The following is a 23,968-nucleotide window of genomic DNA, read 5'->3' on the forward strand; positions in this document are numbered from 1 at the left end:
CCGCTGTCTCCGCCGCCGCTGTCCCCGCCGCGGCGGCCGAACTCAGCGAGTAGAACGGCGGAGGCGGCCCGGGTGGGGCCGGGGTTCGGCCACTCGGCGGAATGGAGATAATCAGAAGCAGTGCGTGCACCCTCAGGCGACCCCACGGCTCCCCTCACCCGGCCTGTTAGGCCCAAACCATGGCCCGTCTGCTTGGCGGGGCCTGGGGCTGAGGCAGCTCCTTTGGGGGTCGCCTCCCTGAAGCCCCCGCCCCCGGGGTCTTGTCCCTCTTTGGTCCGTGCACCCTAGGGAGTCCCACCTCCCCCTGCCGGGACACCCACTTGGGCCTTGTCCCCCGCCGATCCGTGCACCGTCAGGGCTTGTTCCTGTCTGGCCCGTGCACCCCGGGGACTTGAGTCCTCTGGCCCGTGCACCCCTCGGGACGGGACGCCCTGCCCCCCCGGTGCAGCCCCCTAGGACTTTGCTCAGGCCCGGGGCTGCAGCTGCTCCTTCTTCCCCCTCACCTTAGGAACCTGTGGGCAGGAAGCCAGGCTACGGGTTCTAAGCCTCTTCTCGGTTTCTCCGCAGATTTTAAGAGTAATCTTCACAAAGTGTACCAGGCCATAGAGGAGGCGGACTTCTTCGCCATCGATGGGGAGTTTTCAGGTATCCCTCGCTTGCAAGCGTTGCAATGCATGGCCAGGGCTCCTCCTGACCCCCTTCTCCCCACCCAGTGTCTGCTGGCCACTCCTCCCTGTGTAGCGTCCGGCAACTTGCCCTTGTCCCTTACTTCCTCTTCAACCTCCCTGAGGTTCAGGAAGACATGCGGGGCGTTTGTGATGCCTTCAGTTCTGAGGGTTGAAGAAAGAGTATGGTTTTGGTGCTGCTTCAGTTTATCCTGCTCGCAGTAGGAGAGCTTGAGGTTCAGTCTTTTGTGTGTGTGGTGAAATATACATAAGTGAAATTTACCAGTTTCACTATTTTTAAGTGAGGTTGTAGTTTGGTTCGGTGGCATTAAGCACATTGAGCTTCCCGTTCCTCCCTCTCCCAGCTTCTCACCACCTACTTCTGTCTATGAATTTGCTTACTCTGGGCCCCTCCTCAATGGTCCTTTGGTGACGACTTTAGGGTCAGATTTTTGTAGGTAAATGGGGATGTGCAATTATGCATTTTGGAAGTGTTCGTTTTCTACTTTGGCAGGGAAATGTGTGTGTATAAACCTTTAAGCACTTAAAGTTACAAGCTTTTCCCCTTTTTTTTCTTTGGCTCAAAAACTAATTTTTAAATTGTTGAAGACCATAGGAGCAGTGGGCTTCCACTGATTAAGGTACCCCACTTTTGCTTCCTGATTTTACATGTTTAAAAAACTCTCTAGCTCTTTCTAAAGGAATCCTGCATGGGGTAAAGTTGATACTTTATTTTAACCATGTGGTTTCTAGTTGGAATTAGTTTCCTCAGAAGCTAAGTTTTTAACAGAAATAATTTGCTCTTAACTTTGAAAATATCTTTGCTTGTTTAGATATTACTCCAAACTGTTGACCCACACAGTGTTCTAACAATCATGTACTTGGGGACTCTTTTGAAAGAATGCCACTATTCAGTGTTACAGATTGTTTTCTCATGTCATCACTAAGTTTGGAAATCTGTTGTAGACGCTGGAACTGCACTTTCTCAAGTTGAATCATTCTTTTCTCTATGCTCAGTACTCTAGGGTTTAAATTGATGGCCAGTGAAATTAACGCTAATTTCAAAGAAGAAAGGAGCACTGCCAATTAGCTTTAATTCATAAGACTGTAAGATATAGAGCCAGTGTTTAGTTGGTTGGCATTGTTACATTAGCATTTATCAATAAGTTAAAAACTTCTTAAAATCTAGGTATCAGTGATGGCCCTTCAGTTACCGCATTAACAAATGGTTTTGACACTCCGGAAGAAAGGTATCAGAAGCTTAAAAAGGTGAGTGTTTACTGAAAAGCCTTTTGGGGAAGATTTAATAATTTTACTTTAACTTGATTACTAAGAAGAGGTAGTTATTTTAACATTTGAAAACAGGCCTAATATGCCCTGGAGGGTGGCTAAATACTTAATTGGGAGAATATTTAGAGATGCCTATAAATTAATAATGCTTCTGATACACGGTCTACCATCTCTTGTTTTTGGAAGTAATTTGTCCAAGTCACAGTGAGTAATCAAAAAGCCCACCTTAGGGCTTCCCTGGAGGCCTAGGGGTTAAGTCTCAGCAGTTATCACCTTGAACTTGGCCCAAGTTTAACCCCCTCCCCCCCCCCAGCCCCATAATGGATCTCTCCTGTCTCCCTGCTGTGCCCATAGCAGTGTCTTTTAGGAAAGCTTCCTGTTCTGCTCCTCCTCCCTCTCTGGTGAATCCTCTCAGTCCCACTCCTCTGGCCTACACTCTAGTTCTTCTAGGTAAAATTAAAAAAAATAAACAAAAAGTCCACTTGCCTGAGAATACTATTGCTCGGGATTGAATAGGTAAGACTGTTTTGACAGATGTTTTATTTTCCTTTTCCAGCATTCCATGGACTTTTTGCTGTTTCAATTTGGCCTTTGCACTTTTAAGTATGACTACACAGACTCAAAGTAGGTTTCTTACAATGGATGGGATTTTGTTCTTGTAATGGCATAACCTCACCCTCTAAGTCTCCTTTGTCTTATTTTCTCAGGTATATAACAAAATCATTTAACTTCTACGTTTTCCCAAAACCCTTCAATAGATCCTCACCCGATGTCAAATTTGTTTGTCAGGTTAGTAGCATCCCTGAATTTTCTTTCTTTTGTGAATTGCTGATGAGACAGTGTGGAAATGTGGGTTGAGGAGTCGCTTTAAAGTCAGGTTCCATCACTAACTTTGGGCAAACAGGTGAAGTGTCACTTCTTGATCTTTCAGTTTTAGGTTGTAAATGAATGACAGTGATCGCGCTCTTTACTTTAGAATAAGTAAGAGTAAGACTCAGGAGATAGGCAGAATGAAATCAACATGAGATTTCTTGTGAGTAGAGCTTAATTTGAGAACATGGCTTCAAACTGTTCTGTATCTGGAATTTTTGTACCCTACCTTTCAATCGAACTGTTAGATGAGCACCTGGAGGCTTCTCTCCACCGTGTTTTCCTTGCACCTACCTCCAGCAATAGAGCTTTAGTTCCCGGAAGAGCGGATGTGTGTCTCCTGTGCGAGAGAGAACTGGTAAGGGCTTACTACCTATATGCGCTTCCTTTTCCTGCTTACCACTTAGGAAAGCGAGGAGGGGAAAGACGACTGTTTGCTCCTGAGGAGGAGAGGGCTTGCTTTGTGAACTGAGGTCAAGCTACAGGGGCTCCCCCTTAGGACCTCTTCTTTAGGGTTGTGTAGCTGCCTTGGCAGTTGCCACAGTTCTCTGTCCTCTTGATGATCTGTTACAACAGATGAGGAGGAGTGACCAAGTGGCATAGTGTAAAGATGCCTTTTTATACCCTACTGCTTTTTAACAGGAATTGGTTTTGGAAAATAATGATACCTACAGTATTTGCCTTTCCCTGAGGATTAAGCCTTCTAGAGAGTTACACTTTTCAAGATTAAGATTTAAAAAATAAGCGAACAGGAAATTGGAAGAAAAGAAAAACAAGGGTACGATCACTTCAGTGTGATTAGAACACAGGCTTGTGTTATTTGTCTCTGAGCCTCCTACCAACTAAGAAAAGGGGAGAACACCCAGAGGAACCCCTTTTCTCAGTCTAGACAGCTCAGAACATTTACCCATTTCTTCCCTTCACGAGGTCATGACTGTGGAGAGCGAGCAGTGGCCTCAGTCTGGTGAGCCTGGAGCTCACTCCCTGCGTTGAGGCTCATGGTCAGGGGACAGTTCAGGAGATGGGTTCTGTGAGGGACCAGGGGAAGGGGACTTCCGTGTGCTCCCCGCAGATGTTCTAATGTGAAACAGGAAGAAAACCAGAGCAGCTGCAGCTGGGAGTCCCCCTCTTCAGTCAGGTGGGGTAAACACTTTGTGACTTCGCATTCTTGTGGACTGTTGCTAAAGTTGGCTGCTACATTTCAGTTCTCCCTAGGTTTGGAATGTGTTTAATGAATAATTTTTGTTACCCCCACTTGTCTCTATGTTGATCCTGAATGTAAAGAACATCCAGTTAAGATCTTGGGTTCTTAGACTCTGACTTGAGGTGGATTTTGATGTCTCCTAACTTGCCTGTGAGAGCCACCTTAAACTTGAACCTGGGGTGGTTGATGTAATCTGTTTTCTTTCTATTTCTAGTCTCATCAGTACAGAGATCAGGAATTTTCTGTCTGTTGGGAGAATATCTGCTCACCCAGGGAACTTTTCTTAAATATTGTGAGGCTAAGGAGATTGGTATTTTAAGTTTCAAAGAAAGGCACCCAGACGGTTTATGTGAATTAATGGTCTGTTTGGCAGCTTGGGGTAGAGCCCCCCGCTACCCACCCAGGTCGCTCGTGCTCCCTGGCCTGGCTGCCTTTGATTATCAGCCTGAGCTGCGTATGCTTCAGTTCACATACCTGTTGCTGCCATCATTGACATACTTGTTCTGTTTATTCTCGTTTCAGAGCTCAAGCATTGACTTTCTAGCAAGCCAAGGATTTGATTTTAATAAAGTTTTTCACAATGGTAAGATTATCCGTGACTTGACTTAAAGTCTGTGTCTGGATTTGGTTGAGAATTCTTTTAGCGCCTGCTACCTGAGCTAGAGCCTCAGAGTTCAAGCATCCTTTAGAGTTTAAAAAAATTCTCTTATTGTGCCTTTTAGTTTTTTATTTTTAAAAGAAGTTGAATATCTTTTTTTTTTTTTAAAAGATTTATTTATTTATGCATACAGAACTGGGGTACAGGCCAGAGGTGCAGAGGCAGTGAGAGGATTCACGAATGACAGAGTGAGGAGCAGATTCACTGAAATACACACTGCTGAGAGGAACAATGGGGAGACAGGAGAGGTCTGCTGTGCCATGTGAAGAATCGAACTTGTGATGGCTGGCAGTGGCTGCAATAGCTTCATAGTGCTGCACTTTAAACAGTTGTGCCACCAGGGAGGGCCCCTGCCTTTTAGTTTTTAAAGCTTATCCAGTTAAGAAGCAGAGAATCAAAGCTACCTCTTGAGTTCTAATGAGGCATCTTAAGCTCCTGACTTTACTCCATCACTGGGGTGACTTAATTGCCTCAAGGACTATCTGTGGGGTATGCTTTCCTGTTTTCTCTCAGCGAAGCTATTGGCAGTGAACTTTAAAAGTTAGGGTATTCCAGTAACACTATCATGGAAAGCTCCCTTTCCGGCTGCCGCTTATTTTATCACATGGTGGCTCAGTTTCTCATGGGTGAAAAAGCCTGCATAGACAGAGCCACCTTCATTGTGCAGACTAATTGTTGGTGTGGGTCTGGTGATGTCCCTGAGGAAGGAGACTGTGCGCTTCCCTTCCACAGACCCAGTGCATAGGGCTGCATCAAGAAGGTGCACATTGCCTGTTTGATGAATGAATACTAGATAGTAATGCATGCCAGACTGGATTTCCTTCCAACGATATTAAGCACGTGGTTTTGTAAGGTCATTACCTGCTTTTTAGCGTAATCATTCTCATACATTGCATTCTTCTCCTTGAATATAAAATTGTTGAGTGAGGTAAAGAGGGATTTTTTTCCCCCCTCAATGAAAGTACTAGTATACAGGCTTCAAATAAATTGTCTTTCTGTTGGCATGATCTCTGGTGAGTCCACACCCCCTGTTTTGTTTTCTTGCTTCAGTGGTGCTGTCTCTTAATTTTTATGGATAATGGGATTTTGGGAAATACTGTAAAAGAATATTTGGAGCCAAACTACTTTAAGATAGTGGGTGAGCCATCCGGGTGCCATAATTTGGCTATTAGAAAAGAATAGTTTTTCCTTTGGTGCATACTTGACTCTAAAAGCCATGGTAAGTGCACACTCTAAATATATTTGGAGAACTCCTTTGGAGTAAGTTTAACGTTTTTGAAGGAACTAGTTCAGCCAGACTCAGATGCTTAGTTTCTTGCTGGGTTTTTTCGTTTCCATGAAAGAAGAGAAACTGCCCAGTTGGAGTGCACCTCATTCTTATTGTCTTGGGGTTTGTTAGTCACCACTAGAGGGGGACTCTGAGGCCATCTGTCAGGACCAAGACTCTTAGCCCAAGGCTGTTGCTGATACTCTTGAAACCTGATCTAGGACTTTTCTCTTCCAGACCAAATCTTTCCACTCAGACTCCAGAAATGGTCTTCTTGGAAGTGCCTTGACTTCTTATCTGAAGCTGCCAGGCGACTCCCCTAGTTACACTCCCCTGAAGCCCTCTGAGATGCAGGTGCTTTGACCTCCCTGTCACTGCCAGGCAGGGGTAGTCATCCTTGTTTCCTGTGCCCCCTTCAACCCACTTGAATCTCCCCTTCTCCAGAAACCGCAGCTCCCGGGGCTGTGTCCCCGCTCTCTGCTGCACGGGCCTGCATTCCCTGCCAACCTCAGTTTCGGCTTCTCTCTCTCTAATCCTGTCTGCCTCCTTATAGATGGTATCTGCCGGCTTGACCAGTGGATGCTCTGCCACCTGTTTGTTGCCCAGGCGTTAACCAGTCTGCTTCCACCTCCCGAGTGTTTACCATCAGTAGCATCATGCACTTGCCAGCGTTTCTCTTTGAGACCACATCTTCTGTGCTTCTCATTCACTTATCGTAGTACCTCATTGCAGCAGTCTGTTACCTCAGTTGCTTTCGCTTTCTGTAACCTTCCCCTTCTCTGTCTTGATGCCCCCTCCTTACCCACATGGACCGCCACTGCCCTTCCTTGCCCCCTTGCTTCTCTCGCCCTCCATTGCAGTTGGCCTGGCAAAGCCCCAATCCTGGATGGGTCTGGCCATCCCTCATCTCTGTAGCGGAGCATCTGAATGTTGCTGGAAAATGTGGCACAGCTGAGCTAACTTGTCACTTCAGGTTCATGGGTACAAGCTTCAAATGAGCACACAGCATGCTCAAAAATCCTACTTTATGACTCAGAACTTTTCTCTTCAGCTGTCTTAGATGTCTTTTTTTAACTACTTCTTTCTCCAAACCTCCCACCCCAGCCGATGACCTTACCTCTCCAGCAGAAACAGAAGCCCACAGAGAAGAGCTGCTTCGTGTTCTCACCCCCAGATCTGTAGATCTACCCCAAATCTGGGCCCAGTCTTTTTGCTTCTCTTCTTTACAGTGATGAGGAGACAGTTCCTGTCTCCTTGTCAAGCGCTGGCTCCTCCTGGGTGCTTCCTCTGCTCTGAATTGCTTCCCCTTCTTGACTGGATCATTCCCATCAGTCTTTACTGATATTGGTTAGGTACAGAGCTTCTTAGCCGAGTCTGTGGGCTGCCTTTTCTGCCCCTCTCCCATATAGAAAACAGGAGTCCGTGCACCAGGTAGGAGAAATGGTTATCTGTAGTTTCCCTAACCTTGAACTGGAATTTGGCAGTTATCCATTATAAATGTGGCAGGTATTGCAGTATCTAGGAGCTGGTCATTAGTGAAATCCTGGCTATCTTTACCTGACAGTTTACTTGCTATAGATGTCTGGAGTGGCGTTTTACATACATCAGCTCTTCAAAATTGTCATTATTTTCTCTGTTATTTAATGCATTGAGCAAGAAGCTGATTTACTGTGTTGCTCTATCACAGATAAAACACTTTTTTGGTGCCTCCTTCAGTGCAACTACTTTCCTTTATAATCATGTATGTTTTATTTTATGCATTTAAAAATATTATTCTGAGGAAGGATCGGTAGATTGCACCATATGGCCAAAAGGCTTGGTGGTACCTGGAGGGTCAGCCTGGTTGCAGGAACACCTGGATGTGGAAATAACCACCCGGAGCCGCCCCCTTCCTGCGCTGCGAGGCCCCCTCTGCTCAGAGTTTGAGCAGAGTCTGCGCAGAGTCTGAACGTGTGTGTCCCGTTTCTTCCTCCCTTCAGGCTATGCTCCACCCCCTCCACCTGGACTGCCTGCTCCTGACAGGGGCTGGTCGCTTGCTTGGTTCCCACACCCAGCAGTCCCGTCTGTCCTCATGCCTCCTTTTGGTTGAATTTGACCTAGTGGATTATTTCCTGGTGGTTTCTGGACCCCTTCATTCTCTTGTTTTCCGCCTCACCTAATCTTGACATGTTCTTTCTGCCTCACCAGCATCTAAGAATTACTTCTCTTGGTTGGTCTTGGATGACATTACTTTGCTTACTTTTTTTTTTTTTTTTTAAGATTTATTTATTTATGCTTACTGAACTGGGGTACAGGCCAGAAGTGTGGTGGGTGAGAGGATTCACCAGAGACAGAGTGGGAAGCAGAAGAGGCCGGCTGATGAAGTACACTGCTGAGGGGAGCAGTGGGCAGGTCAGGAGAGGTCTGCCATGCCATGTGGTCGCCTCTGGGCTGGTGGGTATCGAACTCATGCTGAAGTGGCTTTAGCTTCTTAGTGCTGCGCTTTAACCCAGTGTGCCGCAGGGAGGGCCTATTGCCCTTTCTCCATACAAGTGTGGATGTGATTTTTCTCCTCAACCATTTGAGAGTCACAGACTTGATGCCCCTTTGTCCCTGACTGCTTCAGTGTATGTCCTAAAAACAAGAACATCCTCTTACACTCTACCCCGGTTCAGTCATCCAGTTGAGGAAATCAGGGTCACTACAGCCCATTCACCTCATTTACAAACCTGATGTAAGTTTTGCCCCTTGGAGCCAAAATATCCCCCAAGTCAGATTCATTCCAGGACCACACCTTGCCTTGAGTTGTCATATCACTTTGCTTTTTAAAAATCCAGAACGGTTTCTTTCTTTTTTTTTCTCTCTTAAAGATTTGTTTGTTTATGCATACAGAACTGAGGTACAGGCCAAAGGTGCAGGGGGTGAGAGGAGTCACCAGAAAATCCAGAACAGTTTCTCAGCTTGTCTTTGATTTCCTTTTCTTTCTTTCTGTTTCCTTTTTTTTTTTTTCCCTTTTTTCTCTTTTACACATTGAGGTAACATTCATTTGGAAACTTGCATACTTGTCACCTGCAGTTTCCCCGCTCCACAACTGAGTCTGTCACCCCACACTCACCACCGATGTCCCGTCTGTCTTTGAGTTTAGTGTCTTGACATTCTTGCATAAGTCGTATTGTAGAATGCCTTTCCCGATGTCCTCCTCTGAGTGCAAACGCCCTCACTCGTTTGGACAGGACTATGCCACAGGAGTGTGAGCTGCTCCAGACACCCTGTCAGGAGACTGGGTCAGCCCTTGTCTGTTACTGCTGGTGGTCACTCTTTTAATACACGTAACACTTAACATCACAGCCATCTTACAGTATACAGTTGAGAGGCACTAAGTTCATGCAACCATTGATGCTGTTTTTTAGCCAATTAGTTTTAACTGCCGTTGATGACTTCTGCTTAACACAGTCATTGTCATTGACAAATGATTATTTTCTGATTTCATTCTCCTTCAAGTTTGTTTGTGACCTGTGGCTTTTAATGGCAGGTATGTCCTGATGAAACCTACGTTTACATGTCCACACCTTTCTCCTGCACTGCAGGCTTTTGATTTTCATCTCCTGTGTCCCAGCCTGTTCTCTGCTAGTGTCTGGGGAAACTAGCAAGAGACCATGACCATTTCCCCAGTTGCGTACAGCCAATAGTTAGGTGTCACTTTTGGCATTTCCTTTGTTTTCTCGCTCACTAAACCTCCAGTACATCAGTAAATTCTCTCTCTCCTATCTCCCAGTCCATCTCCAGAGCCTAAGCAAGTGTTACAAAGTAAGACCTGCCTCCTTGCCGTAAATCTAGTCTTACTGGGATACAGCCAGGCTGTTCAGCAACTTGTCATGAGGACCATTTTCACGTTAGAGGAGCAGAGTTGAGTGGTTGCTGCTGAGATCACAATATGTCCCACAAGCCTAAAAGCATTTACTCTGTTCCTTTAAGAAAATGTTTGCTGACCTCGCATCTGAACAACTTCGATTTGCTTGGACAATTTTAGTAGACACTTGCTTTTAACTGACCTCCCTACTGCAACTCTCGTAAGAGTCAAAATGGTCTTTTAAAGCAAATAATGTGATAAGCCCGTTAAAAACCTCTATGGCATCCCAGTGCTCTTAGAATAAAATGAACTCTTAACTTTGTCCATGAAGGAGTGCTCTGATCTCAGTTCATCCTCTCCAACCTGAAGTTAGCCATTGTGCTCACGGTCACTGGCCACATCAGTCTGTTTTTGGAACAGTCTAAGCCATTTCCAGCCTCTGGGTACTTATCCTGATTCCTTTGCCCGAAACACGGTACCCCTGGGACTTTGCATGTCTGATTCATTCTTGCCCTTCGAGTGCCTCACAGTGACCTCTGACCACCCCGCCAACATTGTTCTCTCCTTACAGAGCAGCATATGTCTCCTGCACGCTGTCTGGTGCCCGCTGTCTGAGCTGGGGCCTGCCATGGTATAGATGCCCAGTCCATATTTGTTCAAAGAATGAATGAGTGAACGAATGAACAGGCCAATAGATTTCAAAGTCATTTGCATTTTCTGTTTTTTTTTTTGAGATATGTTTCAATATGACAAGTCTTTTCTGCATATTTTAGAGTTCAGCAATTTTGGATGTTAAACAGTCACTTTTGCTGATATATTCTCTTTGAAATTACCTTTAGGAATTCCTTATTTAAACCAGGAAGAGGAAAGACAGCTAAGAGAGCAGTATGATGAGAAGCGTTCCCAGTCCAGCGGGGCGGGGGCCCTGGCCTACGTGTCTCCCAACACCTCCAAGTGCCCCGTGACGATTCCCGAGGACCAGAAGAAGTTCATTGACCAAGTGGTGTAAGTTCCTTCACGGAGACCAAATGTACATTGAGCGATGTGTGCAGGCCAGGACTCAAGCTGCATGGCACCACACGGCATGTCTCAAATGTGGGTGGTGGCGTGTGGAGGGCTGGGCCGGGCTCATCTGAGGTCGCCAATTGTGACCGCAGTTGTGTGTATGGTGCTGAGACCTGCTGCGTGTCACCAGGAAGGGGACTGTGAGCAACTGACCTTCTCTACGACCACTAGCTGTTTTCCCTGAAGGCTGGAGAATAAAACAGGCCCGTCCACACATTGCATAGTGCCCACTACTTTTTCTCACAGCATTTCTGACAAGCTGGCACAGTGACTGACTTTGCTTAGTTTATTTCTCCATATAGCTGCTTTATTAGAAAATGAAAATTTAAGTCACTGCTATCGATGATTCCTTGAGAAGTGGTCAAGGATTCGTCAACAACAGCTAGAAAAAGTATATGCCCAAATGAAGTATTTTTCTTTAAATACTGAACTAAAAAGTGATGACATGATTTGATAACATTACTTTGTCCTGTTCATATTTAGATTGAGTGTGAGGATGATGATTGTGAGGGTTGCTGACTTGTGTATGGCTGATCATGTATTTATTCCAATTCTGATTTTTTCAGAGAGAAAATAGAAGATTTATTACAAAGTGAAGAAAATCAGAACTTGGACTTAGAGCCGTGTACCGGGTTAGTTGCCCTGAACGTTTACCTGTGTTCTTTTTTAGGAAAGGTAGAGGGCTTTTGGCATGTGCTGTATTTGGTCTTTTAAAAACACCTTCACAAACAGTCCTCTTATTACAGACCTGTCCCCAGGGGGTAAGCACTAACTTTAGCATTGCAGTGATGCACTGAGACCTTGAATGCGGGCTTTGTCTGCATTCAAGGGGGAAAACCATCATGCAGCTTTCACTTTAAATTATGCTCAAAAGCAGCCTGATTATTTCAGTCTGAAGGAGTGAGCTGTACAAGAAGGTTTCTGAGGAGAAAAATATGCACACAGATACTTCTCCTTTTTAACGTCTCTCTGCAGTAACAAGCAGAATTCCACGGAGTCAGCACCTTGAATATCTTTCTTTTACTGGCTTGCAGATGAGATTTAATGCATCTTTCTATTGTAAGCTCCCTTTATTAAGCTACTGCAAGTAATGATTTCATTAGACAGAAATATTTACCTTTCTAGAAAAATGTGAAAAGACATTTTGATGAAGATAAGTGGTGAGGAATTAACCCACCTTAGACATCCTGCCTGTTTTTGTTTGTGTATCACCTGTCACTGCTAATGAAGAAGCTTTTAAAAATTAAGTGCCTGGCCCCTCCCTGGTGGCTCAACAGGTTAAAGTGAGCACTACGAAGCTAGCCACTGTTGCGTCAGCATGAGTTTAATCCCCAGCCAGGGACACATGGTGTAGCAGACCTCTCCTGATCCACTCTCTGCACCTCTCAGCAGTGTACCTTGTCAGTCTGCCAGTTCTGCTCCCCACCCGGTCTCTGGTGAAGCCTCTTACTGCCCTTGCAGTTCTGTATTCATAAATAAATAAAATCTTTTAAAAAAATTAAGTGTCTTTCCAAAAGAAAAATACCAGAATTTTCACTCATAGCAGAAGCATTAAAGACCAGGGCGGGGAAATAATAATAATGAACAACTATATACCACAGACATTTTACGGGATGGAACAGGGAATGGGATCAAAAATGGGGGGCCGGGGAAGAAATGCACTGGACTGTGGTGATGACACATGTGAATTGGCGATGGAAGTCCACAGGGATTACTACTGAGATGGAAAAAGGCATAAAATGATGTAAAAATAAACGATTACAATAAAAATTAAAAAAAAATTAAGTGTCTTTCCATTCAGGTCTTGATCAGTTAAGATTTTCTTTTATTGAGCCAAAATCAATACCTTTTCTGTTCTTTTTTTTATAGGTTCCAAAGAAAACTAATTTATCAGACTTTGAGCTGGAAGTAAGTGTTTATCTTATTAAATAACAGCTCTCTGAGCAACCCAGAATTTGGTAGCTATGATCCCTTAGCTTTCTGTTACATTCTGAAATTCTGTAGTTCTTGGTGATTCAACCACACCAGGATCTTGGGCATGCTTCAGTCTCTCGTCATTTCCATCCGCTTTCTGAAGTTGAATGCCTACGTAATTCATTTTTTTGTTTTTGCTTCTTAGTGGATGCATCAAAGCCTTATCTATTAACTGTTGGATGTATAATATTTTGGTTTCTTGAAGATATATAATAAAGATTTGATTTTAAGACCTAGGAATTACTTAGGTGAATCCTGTTTCTAAAGGGATTCTTAACTTAGAGTGGCTTTCTAAAGGGTGGTTCAGCAAGTCTGTGAATCCCATGAAATAATACCAAAATTTCATGCATGGGTTTTTCTGGGGATGTTTCCGTTCATTTCAGTGTGCTTTCAAGTGGGTCTCTAACCCCAAAATTGAACATCAGTAGTAGACAGGAGTGACTTGATTGGCACTTTTATTCTTCTGTTAGAGTCCGCCGATGACATGTACACAGAATCACTTTGAAGGAAACTGGAAGGGAGCCGTAGTCATTTGACCAGCTTCTTCCTGTCCTATTATCCTCGTGGGGTCCAGATCTCACATGTCTTGGCTGCTGCAAACTAACTTGCCAAAAACAGCAGAGTTACTCATCTGAAATCCCCTCTGTAAATACCCCACACCATCTAAAAGATCTTTAAAGTTTCAGTTAGGAAATAGGTGCAATATGCAATATTTGACTGTGTGGTAATGAGTTGACTGTATTACATGATGGGAGATACTTTAGAAAGTGCCTAAGCCCTAAAAACTTAATTTGAAATCAGATATATTCCTGTGTGTTTAATAGCAGAAGTAAGGAGATATTTAGCATGGAATTGATTTGCTGAAAAGTCATTGTAGTAACATTTGCTTTATATTTAATAAAATTTATTTAATTAACTTATAGTTACATAATAGCTTTTAAAATACTTAAGGTTTTAGCTGTCCTTGTCTCATCTACTGATGTCAGTTTTCTTTCTTTAGGTATCCCAAAGGCATTCATGTTGAGACTTTAGAAACTGAAAAGGTAACGCCAAGAATTATCCAGGGCTAACAGTCAAGCCACGGAATGACTCCTTGATATGTGAAAGTAGAAATTTATATCTGAGCGGTGTACATGGGTGCAGGCAGCCCAGGCCAAGCCATTTCCCCTGCTGGCCTTGTTTTTCGCATTTATACATTGTGGGTGACAGGCATGATAACGTAGCCTAGACTATTTTAGGACTTTTTAAAGGTCCAAAGAATAAATTGAAGTGAATGTGCTTTGTAAACTTGAACGTGTGCTATTGTTAGCCATGTTCTTTTAATGGCAGAAAACTATAAAGATTTGCTTGAATAAATTGCTTCCCTTATGTGGGTAGGAAAACTAAGTTTTAGAATCTGGGGCTTATGCACAAACACAGCTGTTGTCGTGTATTCCCAGGGTGAGCTGGGAGAGCTGTGATGGGTGGGCTGACGGTGGGTTCTGTTGCAAATTTTGGAATTTAGTTGTTCTTAGTCAGATTTCAAATCAGATAAGAGATTAACTAAATTAGAAAGCAATCTTGTTGAAAGATAAGTCCCAAACTTACCTTTGACCTGGTAGATTTTTGTGTTAAAAATTCAATATATGAGAAAGAAGGCACTAGTTACCTGGAAGGTTGAAAATCTAAGATTTTTTCATTCATTAATAAAATAGATTGGAGAAATCTTATTTTTAAGCTATTTAATAACTCATATTCAATGTAATATTTAAGTGTTCATGTTAGAAGGCATTTTATTGTCATAGCCTGTTGATACTTTTAAGTGTCATCTTTTGGGTTGAGTTAATAAGCCCAGAAAAGTATCACGGACATTCAGAGATGAAATTTTGATCGCATTTCAAAATAAATTCAGAGAGTTTCACTCATGAAGCCTGCACAGTGATAGTTTTTAATGGAGGCAGATTCACTTTGGGGGTCAAGTTGCTTCCAGAAAATCGCACATCTGCTTTGTGTCTTTTAGAAAGAGCGGTACATAGTTATCAGCAAAGTGGATGAAGAGGAGCGTAAGAGAAGAGAGCAGCAGAAACACGCTAAAGAGCAGGTGATTATGTTTGTCTTTTGCTGGGGGGCAGCACAGATACTTATTTATTCCTTTCTATAGCCCTAGATTATAGGTTGAATTCAGTTTAATGAGTAGATTTCCATCTTAAAAGAACTGAATCAGTAGCAAAAGCCTGGCCTAGAATGCTGGGAAGTTAAGCTTAAGTGTTTAGATGGAGCCAGAAGCTAACTTCACATCTCCACTGACTCAGTCTTGAAGAAATTGCTCTTAATATCATTCAAATTGTGTGTCCCTAGCGTCACCCCCATTAACTAATAACTGCCCTAACTTCAGGTCCAGCTACTACTGTTTTATTTTTTTAAGATTTTGTTTATGCATACAAGAACTGGGGTACAGGACAGAGATGCAGGGGGTGAGAGGATTCACCAGAGACAGAATGGGGAGCAGAACGGCAGATCTACCGAAATACACTGAGGGGTACACTGGGTGAGACAGGAGAGGTCTCCTGAGTCATGTGGGTCAGATCCTTAGCTGTGGATTGAAGTCATGTTGCAATGGCTACAGATTGCTTTATAGTGCTATGCTTTAACCCCTTGTGCCACCAGGGAGGCCGCTATTGCTGTTTGTAAAGCACTGCTTAGAACATCTGATTTGGGAGGTTAGGGTGACAGTGGGCAGGTTTGTGTTGTTGCAGCACACCCTGGCTGCTGCATGGGGAATGGATTTGAGTGGGTCAGACTGGAGGCAGGAGTACCCGTTAAGCTGTGGAGTAACTACCTGCAGATGGCCGAGACCCAGAGTAGGAGAGTTAGGTGGAATCTGGACGTTTCAATAAAAGGTAGATTTGGGAACATGTGATTGAATTTGGATGGCAGAAGCAGGGAGAGGAAGGAAGCTACTCAAATTAGAAATTTGGGCAACTGGGCAGCTTGCTGTCAGTTCACTTGACTGGCTCGATAGTGTGGGAGACACAAGCTGAGGGGCACAGGGGTGGGGTTTGCGGTGGTGTCGGGGAATGTCACCATCAAATGCACATAAGGCAGGGCCACAGCTGGTGGCTTTCACCTTGACAAGGTACAAAGAAGTACTTTTAGCTTTAGACAACTTACTGCTTATACCAGTCAGACATGTTGCCTGCTGGTGGTTCTTGCCCCCCACACCTAAAAGACAGTGTGAAGTAGCCACAGCTACTTCATTGCGAGTTTGATCCCAAACCCCTCAGGTGACTGACACACATGGCACAGCAGACCCCTCCTGTCTCCCCGCTATTCCCCTCAGCAGTGTACTTCATTGATCTGCCTGTTCTGCTCCCTACTCTGTCTCTGGTGAAGCCTCTCACGCCCCTGCACCTCTGGCCTAAACTCCAGTTATGTATGCATAAGTAAATCTTAAAAAAAAAAAAAAAAGCGTGAGCTTAAGGGACCAGTGATGGCATAGTGAGCTGTGAGAAGCCAGTTCTAGACCACAGCCAAGAGTGGTGCTATTCGGTACCCCTGCAGCTCTGCCCTGCAGGGGCTGGGGCACAAGGCCCGGGCCTGTAAGAACCTGGAGGCAGTAAGAAAGCCAAGCCGGGCCTCCCAGGAGAGAGGTGGAGGCTGGTGGATGGTGGCCTCATGGCAGCTTCTTGCAAGCCTCTGCTTCCAGTCCTTCCCTTCTGGGGCATTCTAGCAAGAGTAGCTGCAGCTCATACCTGTGCCTGTGGGAATGAGGGTGTGGTGGATTTGGATCTGTGCACAGCCTCTGGGCACCAGGGAGGAGCTCTCCCGGGAAGGTGGAAAAAGGTGTTCCATTCTGTGTTTTGACATTGAAGGCTGGTGTCCTGCAGGACAACAGGGGAGAGGTGAAGGCAGGGGAGAGGCGAAGGCAGATTTGCTGGCAGAGAGCAGAGTGGTTGAGAGCGCCTGCGAGGGGAGCGGAGAGGGCAGGCGGAGGCTGGCGAGCAGCACTGGCACGCAGGTAGGGGCAGGACATCGTACCAGGAGAGGAGCGCGACACAGCAGCCACGGGAAGAGCACTTGGAAAAGGGGTGTTCACGACCCGCGAGAAACCGGGGTGAGGACTGAGGCGTGGCTGTTGGGTTCAGCATTGGGAGTATTTTTTCTTGTTAAAAATATTCTTTAATTTTTTTTCAGTTTTAATTGTGGTAAAATATACATAATTTTACTATTTCAGCTCTTTAAAATTTTTTTAATGTTATAATAATTTATTTTTCATCATTTTGTGCCTTTTTCCATCCCAGTTGCAATCCATGTGGGCTTCCCATCACCAGATCACCCGTGTGCCATCACCATAGTCCAGTGCACTTCCCTCCCCCCACTTGTTTCCTTTTTTAAAATTTTTTAATTATTTATTTATTTATGTATAGAAGAGCACGCTGCCCATAGGGGTGGGCAGAGAGAGGTGTGAGAGGATTTACCAGAGACAGAGTGGGGAGCAGACAGCAGATTGAGTGAAATATACTGGTGCATCTCAGCTCTTTCTAGTGCCAACCTGGCCACCTGGGCGAGTGGATGTGGAATCCGCACAGTGACCTGCAGCGTGACCTGTCTTGTCTGTGCCAGATGGGGAAGCCTCTTCTCAGAAAGGACTTCCGAACACGAAACATCTACCACACCTCGCTCATCGTCACCAGTGACCAACATATTATTAAGCTTTATCAAGGATACTAGATAAGATTCAGTCCAGTAAGCTGAGAATGCAACACCGTTTTCCCCCATCTGGATTCTTCCACTCAGGGAAGCACTAGGTTGACATGTCCCTGGCACACGGTCCTCTTAGTTATCCATTTTGCAACATGTGACAATTTCCTTCTCTTTAAGACTTAGTACTTTTCCATTGTATGGACAGACCACGCTTTCTTTACCATTCATCTGTGGATGGACACGCCTATCTTTTGGTCATTGTGAATGATGCAGCTATGAATACAGGTGTACAGGTCTCTCAGAATCCCTGTTTTTAGTTTCTGGGTGTACACCTAGAAGTGGAATTGCCGGATGCTGTGGCAGCTCTGTGTTTCCGATAGTAAGGACACAGCCTCCTGGTTTCTGCAGTGACCAGAATGGTCACCTGGTGCCTCATTTCTCCACAGCCTCATCAGCATTTGTGATTAGCCTGGGGTGTTTGAAGAGGGGGGATGTCTGAGAGCAGAGGGCTGCACGTGGCTGGCAGTTAGACCAGTGCTTGTGAGAGGAGGGAAGTGTTTTAAACTACTTAGCTGTGAAGCGACACAGGAGGGACAGTGGTTGGATGAAGCTTAGAGGTAAGGAAGGAGTTTCAAGGTAGGAGGGAAATTGAGCCTATTTAAACAATGTTAGCAAGAAAATGGGAGAGAAGGAATTGCGTGGGTGTGAGTCTCAGAGTGCTATGGTCACATTATAAGAGTGCATTTTGACAAGGAAAAAAAATCAAGAACAATGGGGTGCTTGATTTTGATGAGTCAGTCGTCTGGCTTTCCTGGGAACTTGGTGCAGTACTGAGGGTAGCCAGCAGGCGGCAGCCTTTTAAGGTTGGCGTTTTTAAGTCCTGTTAGACTTGGAAATTTCAACACCTGATGTGAAGGTGGGAACAGCCTAGGCACTGTTATTTTAGTCACTGACAAATCATTTGCCACTTGCTTACCTTAGTTTCCAAAGCAGAAGAAAGGTTTGTTCAGCAAGCCTATCAGTTGATTGTGGTGATTGATTTATCATCTGCATAACTCAATGTAAAATTTCAGTGCTTTTCTTTTGGGCTAGGTTTTAACCCATTCAAATTCGTTTGTTTACTCAGGAGGAACTGAATGATGCGGTGGGATTTTCTAGAGTCATTCATGCCATTGCTAATTCGGTAAGTGAACCAGTTTTTCTTTTAAACTAGATTCCTCAATATAACATACAAGGTGTCAAACCTAATCACCATTGCAAATGAATCATCGGTCACATGTAGCATGTGTACCTGGAATGGAGGAAGAAGTTAGCACTTCAGGTAGATTATTGTGACAAGTACTTGGGGAGACATTATTGCTGAGGACTATTCCGCCCTTTTTGCAGCAGTCATAAGCGGATTCTACTGTGATGGCCACATATGGCTACCTAAATAATGTTTATTATTCTCAAAACCAGTAAGACGTAAAGTAAAAGAGTGAGGAATATGGAGAGAAACAGTCAGGTATTTGAGCTGTTTGCATCCCTGAATGGAAGAATCTAGATGGGGGGAAACGGTGTTGCATTCTTCTGCCTAACTGGGCTGAATCTTACCTGATATCCTTGATACGTCTTAAAAACACGTTGGCCACTGTGGAAATGTGCAGGAGGGCTCCAAGCGAGGTGTGGGAGACGTTTCTTGTTCGGAAGTCCTTTCTGAGAAGAGGCTCCCCCTCTGGTGCAGACGAACCAGGCCATCTGGTGCCGACCATTTGCCTGTGTGCCCAGCTGGTACCTGAGACTTGGGGGTGGGATTCTCCCCCAAGAGGAGAGGCAGTCACCTTGTCCCCGAGATGCTGAGCTTTTGCATCAGGGAAGCCGCAGAGGCTGTCCCACCACCAGGGGCCAGCTTGTCGAAACACCGTGTGGGGGTCAGCTGACCAGGAGCTCTTTCTGAAAAGTAAGTCAGGGATTCACGGGGAAAAGAAAGATAGATAAGCCCGGAGAGAAGCAAAGTGCAAGTCTCTTCAGAAGTGGCTCAGGAGGCAGCTATGCAGGGAAGCAGAGGAGCTTCCGTCACACTGGCTCGCGTTGTGCACCGCAGACCTCACCAAGTGGCGGCTTTCCCGGCTGGTGCTGGCAGCGCAGAGATGGCCGCGCTTGGCGCCCAGCTCTCCCATGGTCGGCACGGCCGTGTGGCCGGCGCTCGAGAGCGGGACATTTGTTCCCCTTTCATAAATTAAAGATCTTAGCTTGCTCAGCCCGTGCTGCGTTTCCTCTTTGTTGTCTTTTTCTACAGAATTATTCATACTAATGCTACACTGCTGGCCAGTGACAGCTAAAGTCACAAAGTGATGAACAGAAAGTCCTATTTATGAGTGATTCAGCTGTTTGAAAGTGTAAAGTCACTGACCTTAAGAAGATGGTTATAGTTAAGCTCTATAAAGCCAGGGAACAGCAAGTACTCTTAAATGTTATATCGCACTAAAGTTTGTTCCTGTCACTCTCAGTGAATCTGTGCTTTCTAGTTTTTAAAAACTCGCAGAAAAGTTGCACAAATTGTATAGACTGTCCACTCATCCTTCACTTGGCTAGCCCTCACGTTACATCCTAGATCAGAAAATTAATATTGTGACAATTAACTATATGAGCTGCAAACCCTATGTGAATTTCAGCAGCTTTCCAGCTGAGTCCTTCTGTTCACAGCGTTGTCTCCCATCCCATACTGCATTTGCTTGTTCTTTCTTCTGGTTTCCTCAATTCTGTAACATTTTTGTCTTTTATAACCTTGATGTTTCTAAAGAGTATCCATGAGGATTTTGTCTCAGTGGGGATGAACTTTGACTTAGGTAAATGAAATGAAAGTTCCTTCTGTTTAATTCAAAATGTTATTTTTGCCTTTTAGTATTGCTATGAATGTATCTTTTAAAAAAGAAAGTGAGTTGTTTTAAAGAATATACTAGTAGAAGAGGTATTGGCGTTTGTTCATAAATTGCTCAATAATAATTGAAGTCAGTTAGCATTATAGTGACTTTTTAAACTTGAGCTCATCAAGAAAAATATTACTTTTGATTCTTAAAGGTGACAAGATAAGTAAATATCAGCCAAAAAGAGCAATCAAACAAAATCATTTGGAGCTTTTACTTTGCACTGGAGTTAACACTCCAGAACTGAAGAATGAAGCCAGCCCTAACTTGTTCATATTATAATTTTTCAAAAATGTCAAAAGTAAGTTTAGTGCAGTTCCTTCACAGAATCTGAACCATGCATTTCATTCTCAAGCCTTAATATAATTTTGTATCCAGAAGCCCTTTCCCTAACCTTGACTTTCCTTTTTTTTTTTCTCCTTGACTTTCTTTAGGGAAAACTTGTGATCGGGCACAATATGCTCTTGGATGTCATGCACACAGTTCACCAGTTCTACTGCCCTCTCCCTGCGGTAAGTGACTGTCAGCTGGGTCAAAAACAGACCATTCTCCGTTCTCAGGAAAGTGTGCTCTGCCGGGGTGCAGCTTCCATGTCCGTATCAGGCCCCCAGAGAGGGTCTCCCATCTTGAAGACAGGGTCTTACCGGCCACGTAAGGGCTCTTCATTCATCTCCCGTTGCTAGAGCAAGGCTGAATGCTTTGTCTTTAAGCCAGTGGTCTGTTCAGCTGGTGCGAGCAGGCCCCTGGGCCATCTTTATCTGGGCACCGCTTGCCTGGGACGCAACAGGGCTGAGGAGGGTGAGTGGTGCCTTCGGACAAGTGCACTGGACCAGCATCTGCCAATCTTGCCTGCCTCCGGGAGGCTGCCTGCCTGGGTTCCCCTTAGAGGGCTGGAGCTGACTGAGGAGGGATCTTTCCTGTCTCCCCGCTGTTCCCCTCAGCAGTGTGTTTCAGTAGATCTGCCTTTTTCACTCCCCACTCTGTCACTGGTGAATCCGCTAATCCCCCGCCCCTGGCCTGTACCCCAGTTCTTCTATGCAAAATAAATAAAATCTTTAAAAAGAAAGAGAGAGCTATGACTGAAGGTTTTCTACATTTAATAAAAACTTTTCCCTTTCCCATTTCAGCCATAAAGTGCTTAAATTTGTCTATTTTGACTATGTGGAAATTTTATATCTGATCACGTGCTTCCTCATAGTGAGGATATTGTGACACTTTAGGAAGGTATTATTAACTAAAATTGGTGGTTTAGCTGCAGGGGCTAACTGAGGCTTCACAGTTTGTTTGAGAAGAGGCTACGGAATTTGAAATACTAATGTATTTTCTTTTAATACTGAATGGGTTAGTACCATTGTAACTGGTCTTTTTCTTGTTTTTAGGACTTAAATGAGTTTAAGGAGATGACAACTTGTGTTTTCCCCAGGTAAGTTTTCTTTGAGGCTTTGTCTTTCACTTACAGTGATCATGGCGTATATAAGTAGGTCTGTAGTCATTTATTAAACCCTTACAGTCGTGATTAGTTCACATAAGCCAGGAAGTGGTTTAATACCTCCAACTTTGTGATGGCGTGCTCTTATTAGTGATTTTGGTATTCTGTTGAGAATTAAAATACGAATGGAGACTCATCCCATAGCTGGCTGTCTGAAGAGATACTGAAGTTTTCTTGAGTTGACTCTTGTCTTTCTTGTAGATGGAATTGTCCCATTGAGACTATTCTGTAGTCAAGAATTGTCTGGCCAGATATTTTTTTCCCCTCAACTTTAAGTCATAATCTTTATTAGTATTTCTCCATGTCACTATTACACAAGTTCTACTAAGTCACATGTTTGAAGGTCACATGCCAGCCCTGTGGTCCCTACAGAGCACAGGTCTGTGTGTGAGGACAGGTGCAGATGGGAGGTACAGCGTGGAGCGTGGCTCCTCCAGCCAGGCTCTGTCCTGCTTATTTGTATGGAAAGAAAGAGTTGTCATATTAGTCTGTGTCCTTTTTTTTAAATGCACTTTTAAAATTTTATGTATACAAGAACTGTGGTATAGGCCTGAGGTGCGGTGGGTAAGAGGATTCACCAGAGACAGATTGGGGAACAGAACAGGTGGATCGACTGAAATATACTGCTGAAGGGAGTGGCGGGCAGGTCAGGAGAGGTCTGTGCCATGTGGGTCACCTCCCTGGCTGGGTATCAAGCTCGTGCTGCAGTGACTATGGTTAGCTTGATAACACCGAGACTAAACTAACCGTGTGCTACCAGGGAGACCCAATCTCTCTTTTTTTTTTTTAACTTAAATGACTTACTGTTTTAACATCTGAAACAGAATAGCAAGGGGTAACAGAGATAGCTTGAAACTACCAAATATGTATTTTGACCTCCACAAAATTATATTGTACAAATCTGGCAGTTGTAGCAGAAACTGACAGCCTGGGAATGTCTGACCTACAGTATTTGAACTATATGAAACCATGACACACATGGACTTTCTGGAGATTGGCATAGCCACACACTCTCAGCAGACATGCCAATCTAGAACTTGTGTGCTGAGTGTGGGGAGTGTGGGCTCCCCTACAGCCACCAGGAGCTCCTAATTGATGGGGCTTGGTTCCTGGCCACATGCACTGGGGGGGCCTGAACTAGTTCACAATGGCTCATATGCTAAATTCTCCTCTCCACTTTTAAGACAATAGGCTATTCATGAGTCAAGCACATTTGAACATTAGTATACATTTTTGTTTACCTTATTGAAAACTCTTTTGTTTTTAGACTCTTGGATACTAAATTGATGGCCAGCACACAACCTTTTAAGGTATTTTAAAAATTTGAACTATTACCGATAAGCTATATTTTGGAATTTTTGAACTGTGACTAAGAACTTTGGAATTCTCATCTATTTAAATGTCATTTCCAAATATATCCAAACAGAGAGAAAAGAACAACAACAAAAAAATTGGAAACGACTGGAAAGAACTATACCAAAATGTGAACAGCAGTTGTCTTTGGGTGGTGGAACTATGTTGTTTTTCTACTTTATTCTTTTTCAATCTAAATTGTTAATGTTAGAGTGTATAATGTATTTTTGAGTAGATCACACATACATGTGCTTCTCCCTTTGTTTTCCTTATTTTATATATTTTGGATCCATCTTATAATCAAGAAAATTCAGGTAAAAGTGTAATCGCCTGCTACTTTGAAGTGGCCTTAGACACCTGCATGAAATGAATGGCAGGTGTAGCTTCTGGCCAGAGGTCAGACTGATGCTTAATGAGTCTGTAGAAATCTCCTTTCACGTGACAACGTTCCTTATGGTGAGAATCAAACCCGCAGCTTGTCTTGCACCAGCAGAGGTGCCTGTGTTTCTTTAAAGAACACAAGGAGGCAGCACCAGGTTTTTTGTTGTTGTTGTTTCCTTCTGGAAGCTCAGTGTAGGTTGCAGTGAGATGAACCCTCGTAATTCTCCGTCTTCTGGTTTGCAGGATATCATTAACAACACATCCCTTGCTGAACTGGAAAAGCGCCTGAAGGACACACCTTTCAACCCTCCTAAAGTTGGTAAGAATATAGTGA

The 23,968-nt window shown here is 44.2% G+C and overlaps 1 protein-coding gene across 1 annotated transcript in view; it reads left to right on the plus strand.

Moving 5' to 3' along the window:
* The first annotated feature begins 6 nt into the window (after nt 1–6).
* PARN (poly(A)-specific ribonuclease) overlaps nt 7–23,968 on the plus strand; it is a 117,296-nt gene continuing 93,334 nt past the window's right edge. The window contains exons 1-16 of the mRNA XM_004692114.2: nt 7–120; nt 568–645; nt 1,855–1,934; nt 2,512–2,579; nt 2,663–2,744; nt 4,552–4,612; nt 10,623–10,788; nt 11,415–11,480; nt 12,718–12,756; nt 13,823–13,865; nt 14,822–14,902; nt 18,632–18,688; nt 20,846–20,923; nt 21,791–21,834; nt 23,168–23,210; nt 23,878–23,953. Of these exons, the coding sequence (XP_004692171.1) occupies nt 102–120; nt 568–645; nt 1,855–1,934; nt 2,512–2,579; nt 2,663–2,744; nt 4,552–4,612; nt 10,623–10,788; nt 11,415–11,480; nt 12,718–12,756; nt 13,823–13,865; nt 14,822–14,902; nt 18,632–18,688; nt 20,846–20,923; nt 21,791–21,834; nt 23,168–23,210; nt 23,878–23,953 (1,081 nt within the window). The 5' untranslated portion in view covers nt 7–101. The remainder of the gene's footprint in view (nt 121–567; nt 646–1,854; nt 1,935–2,511; nt 2,580–2,662; nt 2,745–4,551; nt 4,613–10,622; nt 10,789–11,414; nt 11,481–12,717; nt 12,757–13,822; nt 13,866–14,821; nt 14,903–18,631; nt 18,689–20,845; nt 20,924–21,790; nt 21,835–23,167; nt 23,211–23,877; nt 23,954–23,968) is intronic.

This window comes from Condylura cristata, unplaced genomic scaffold, assembly GCF_000260355.1.
Source record: "Condylura cristata isolate star-nosed mole 26May11 unplaced genomic scaffold, ConCri1.0 scaffold00032, whole genome shotgun sequence".
NCBI lineage: Eukaryota > Metazoa > Chordata > Mammalia > Eulipotyphla > Talpidae > Condylura > Condylura cristata.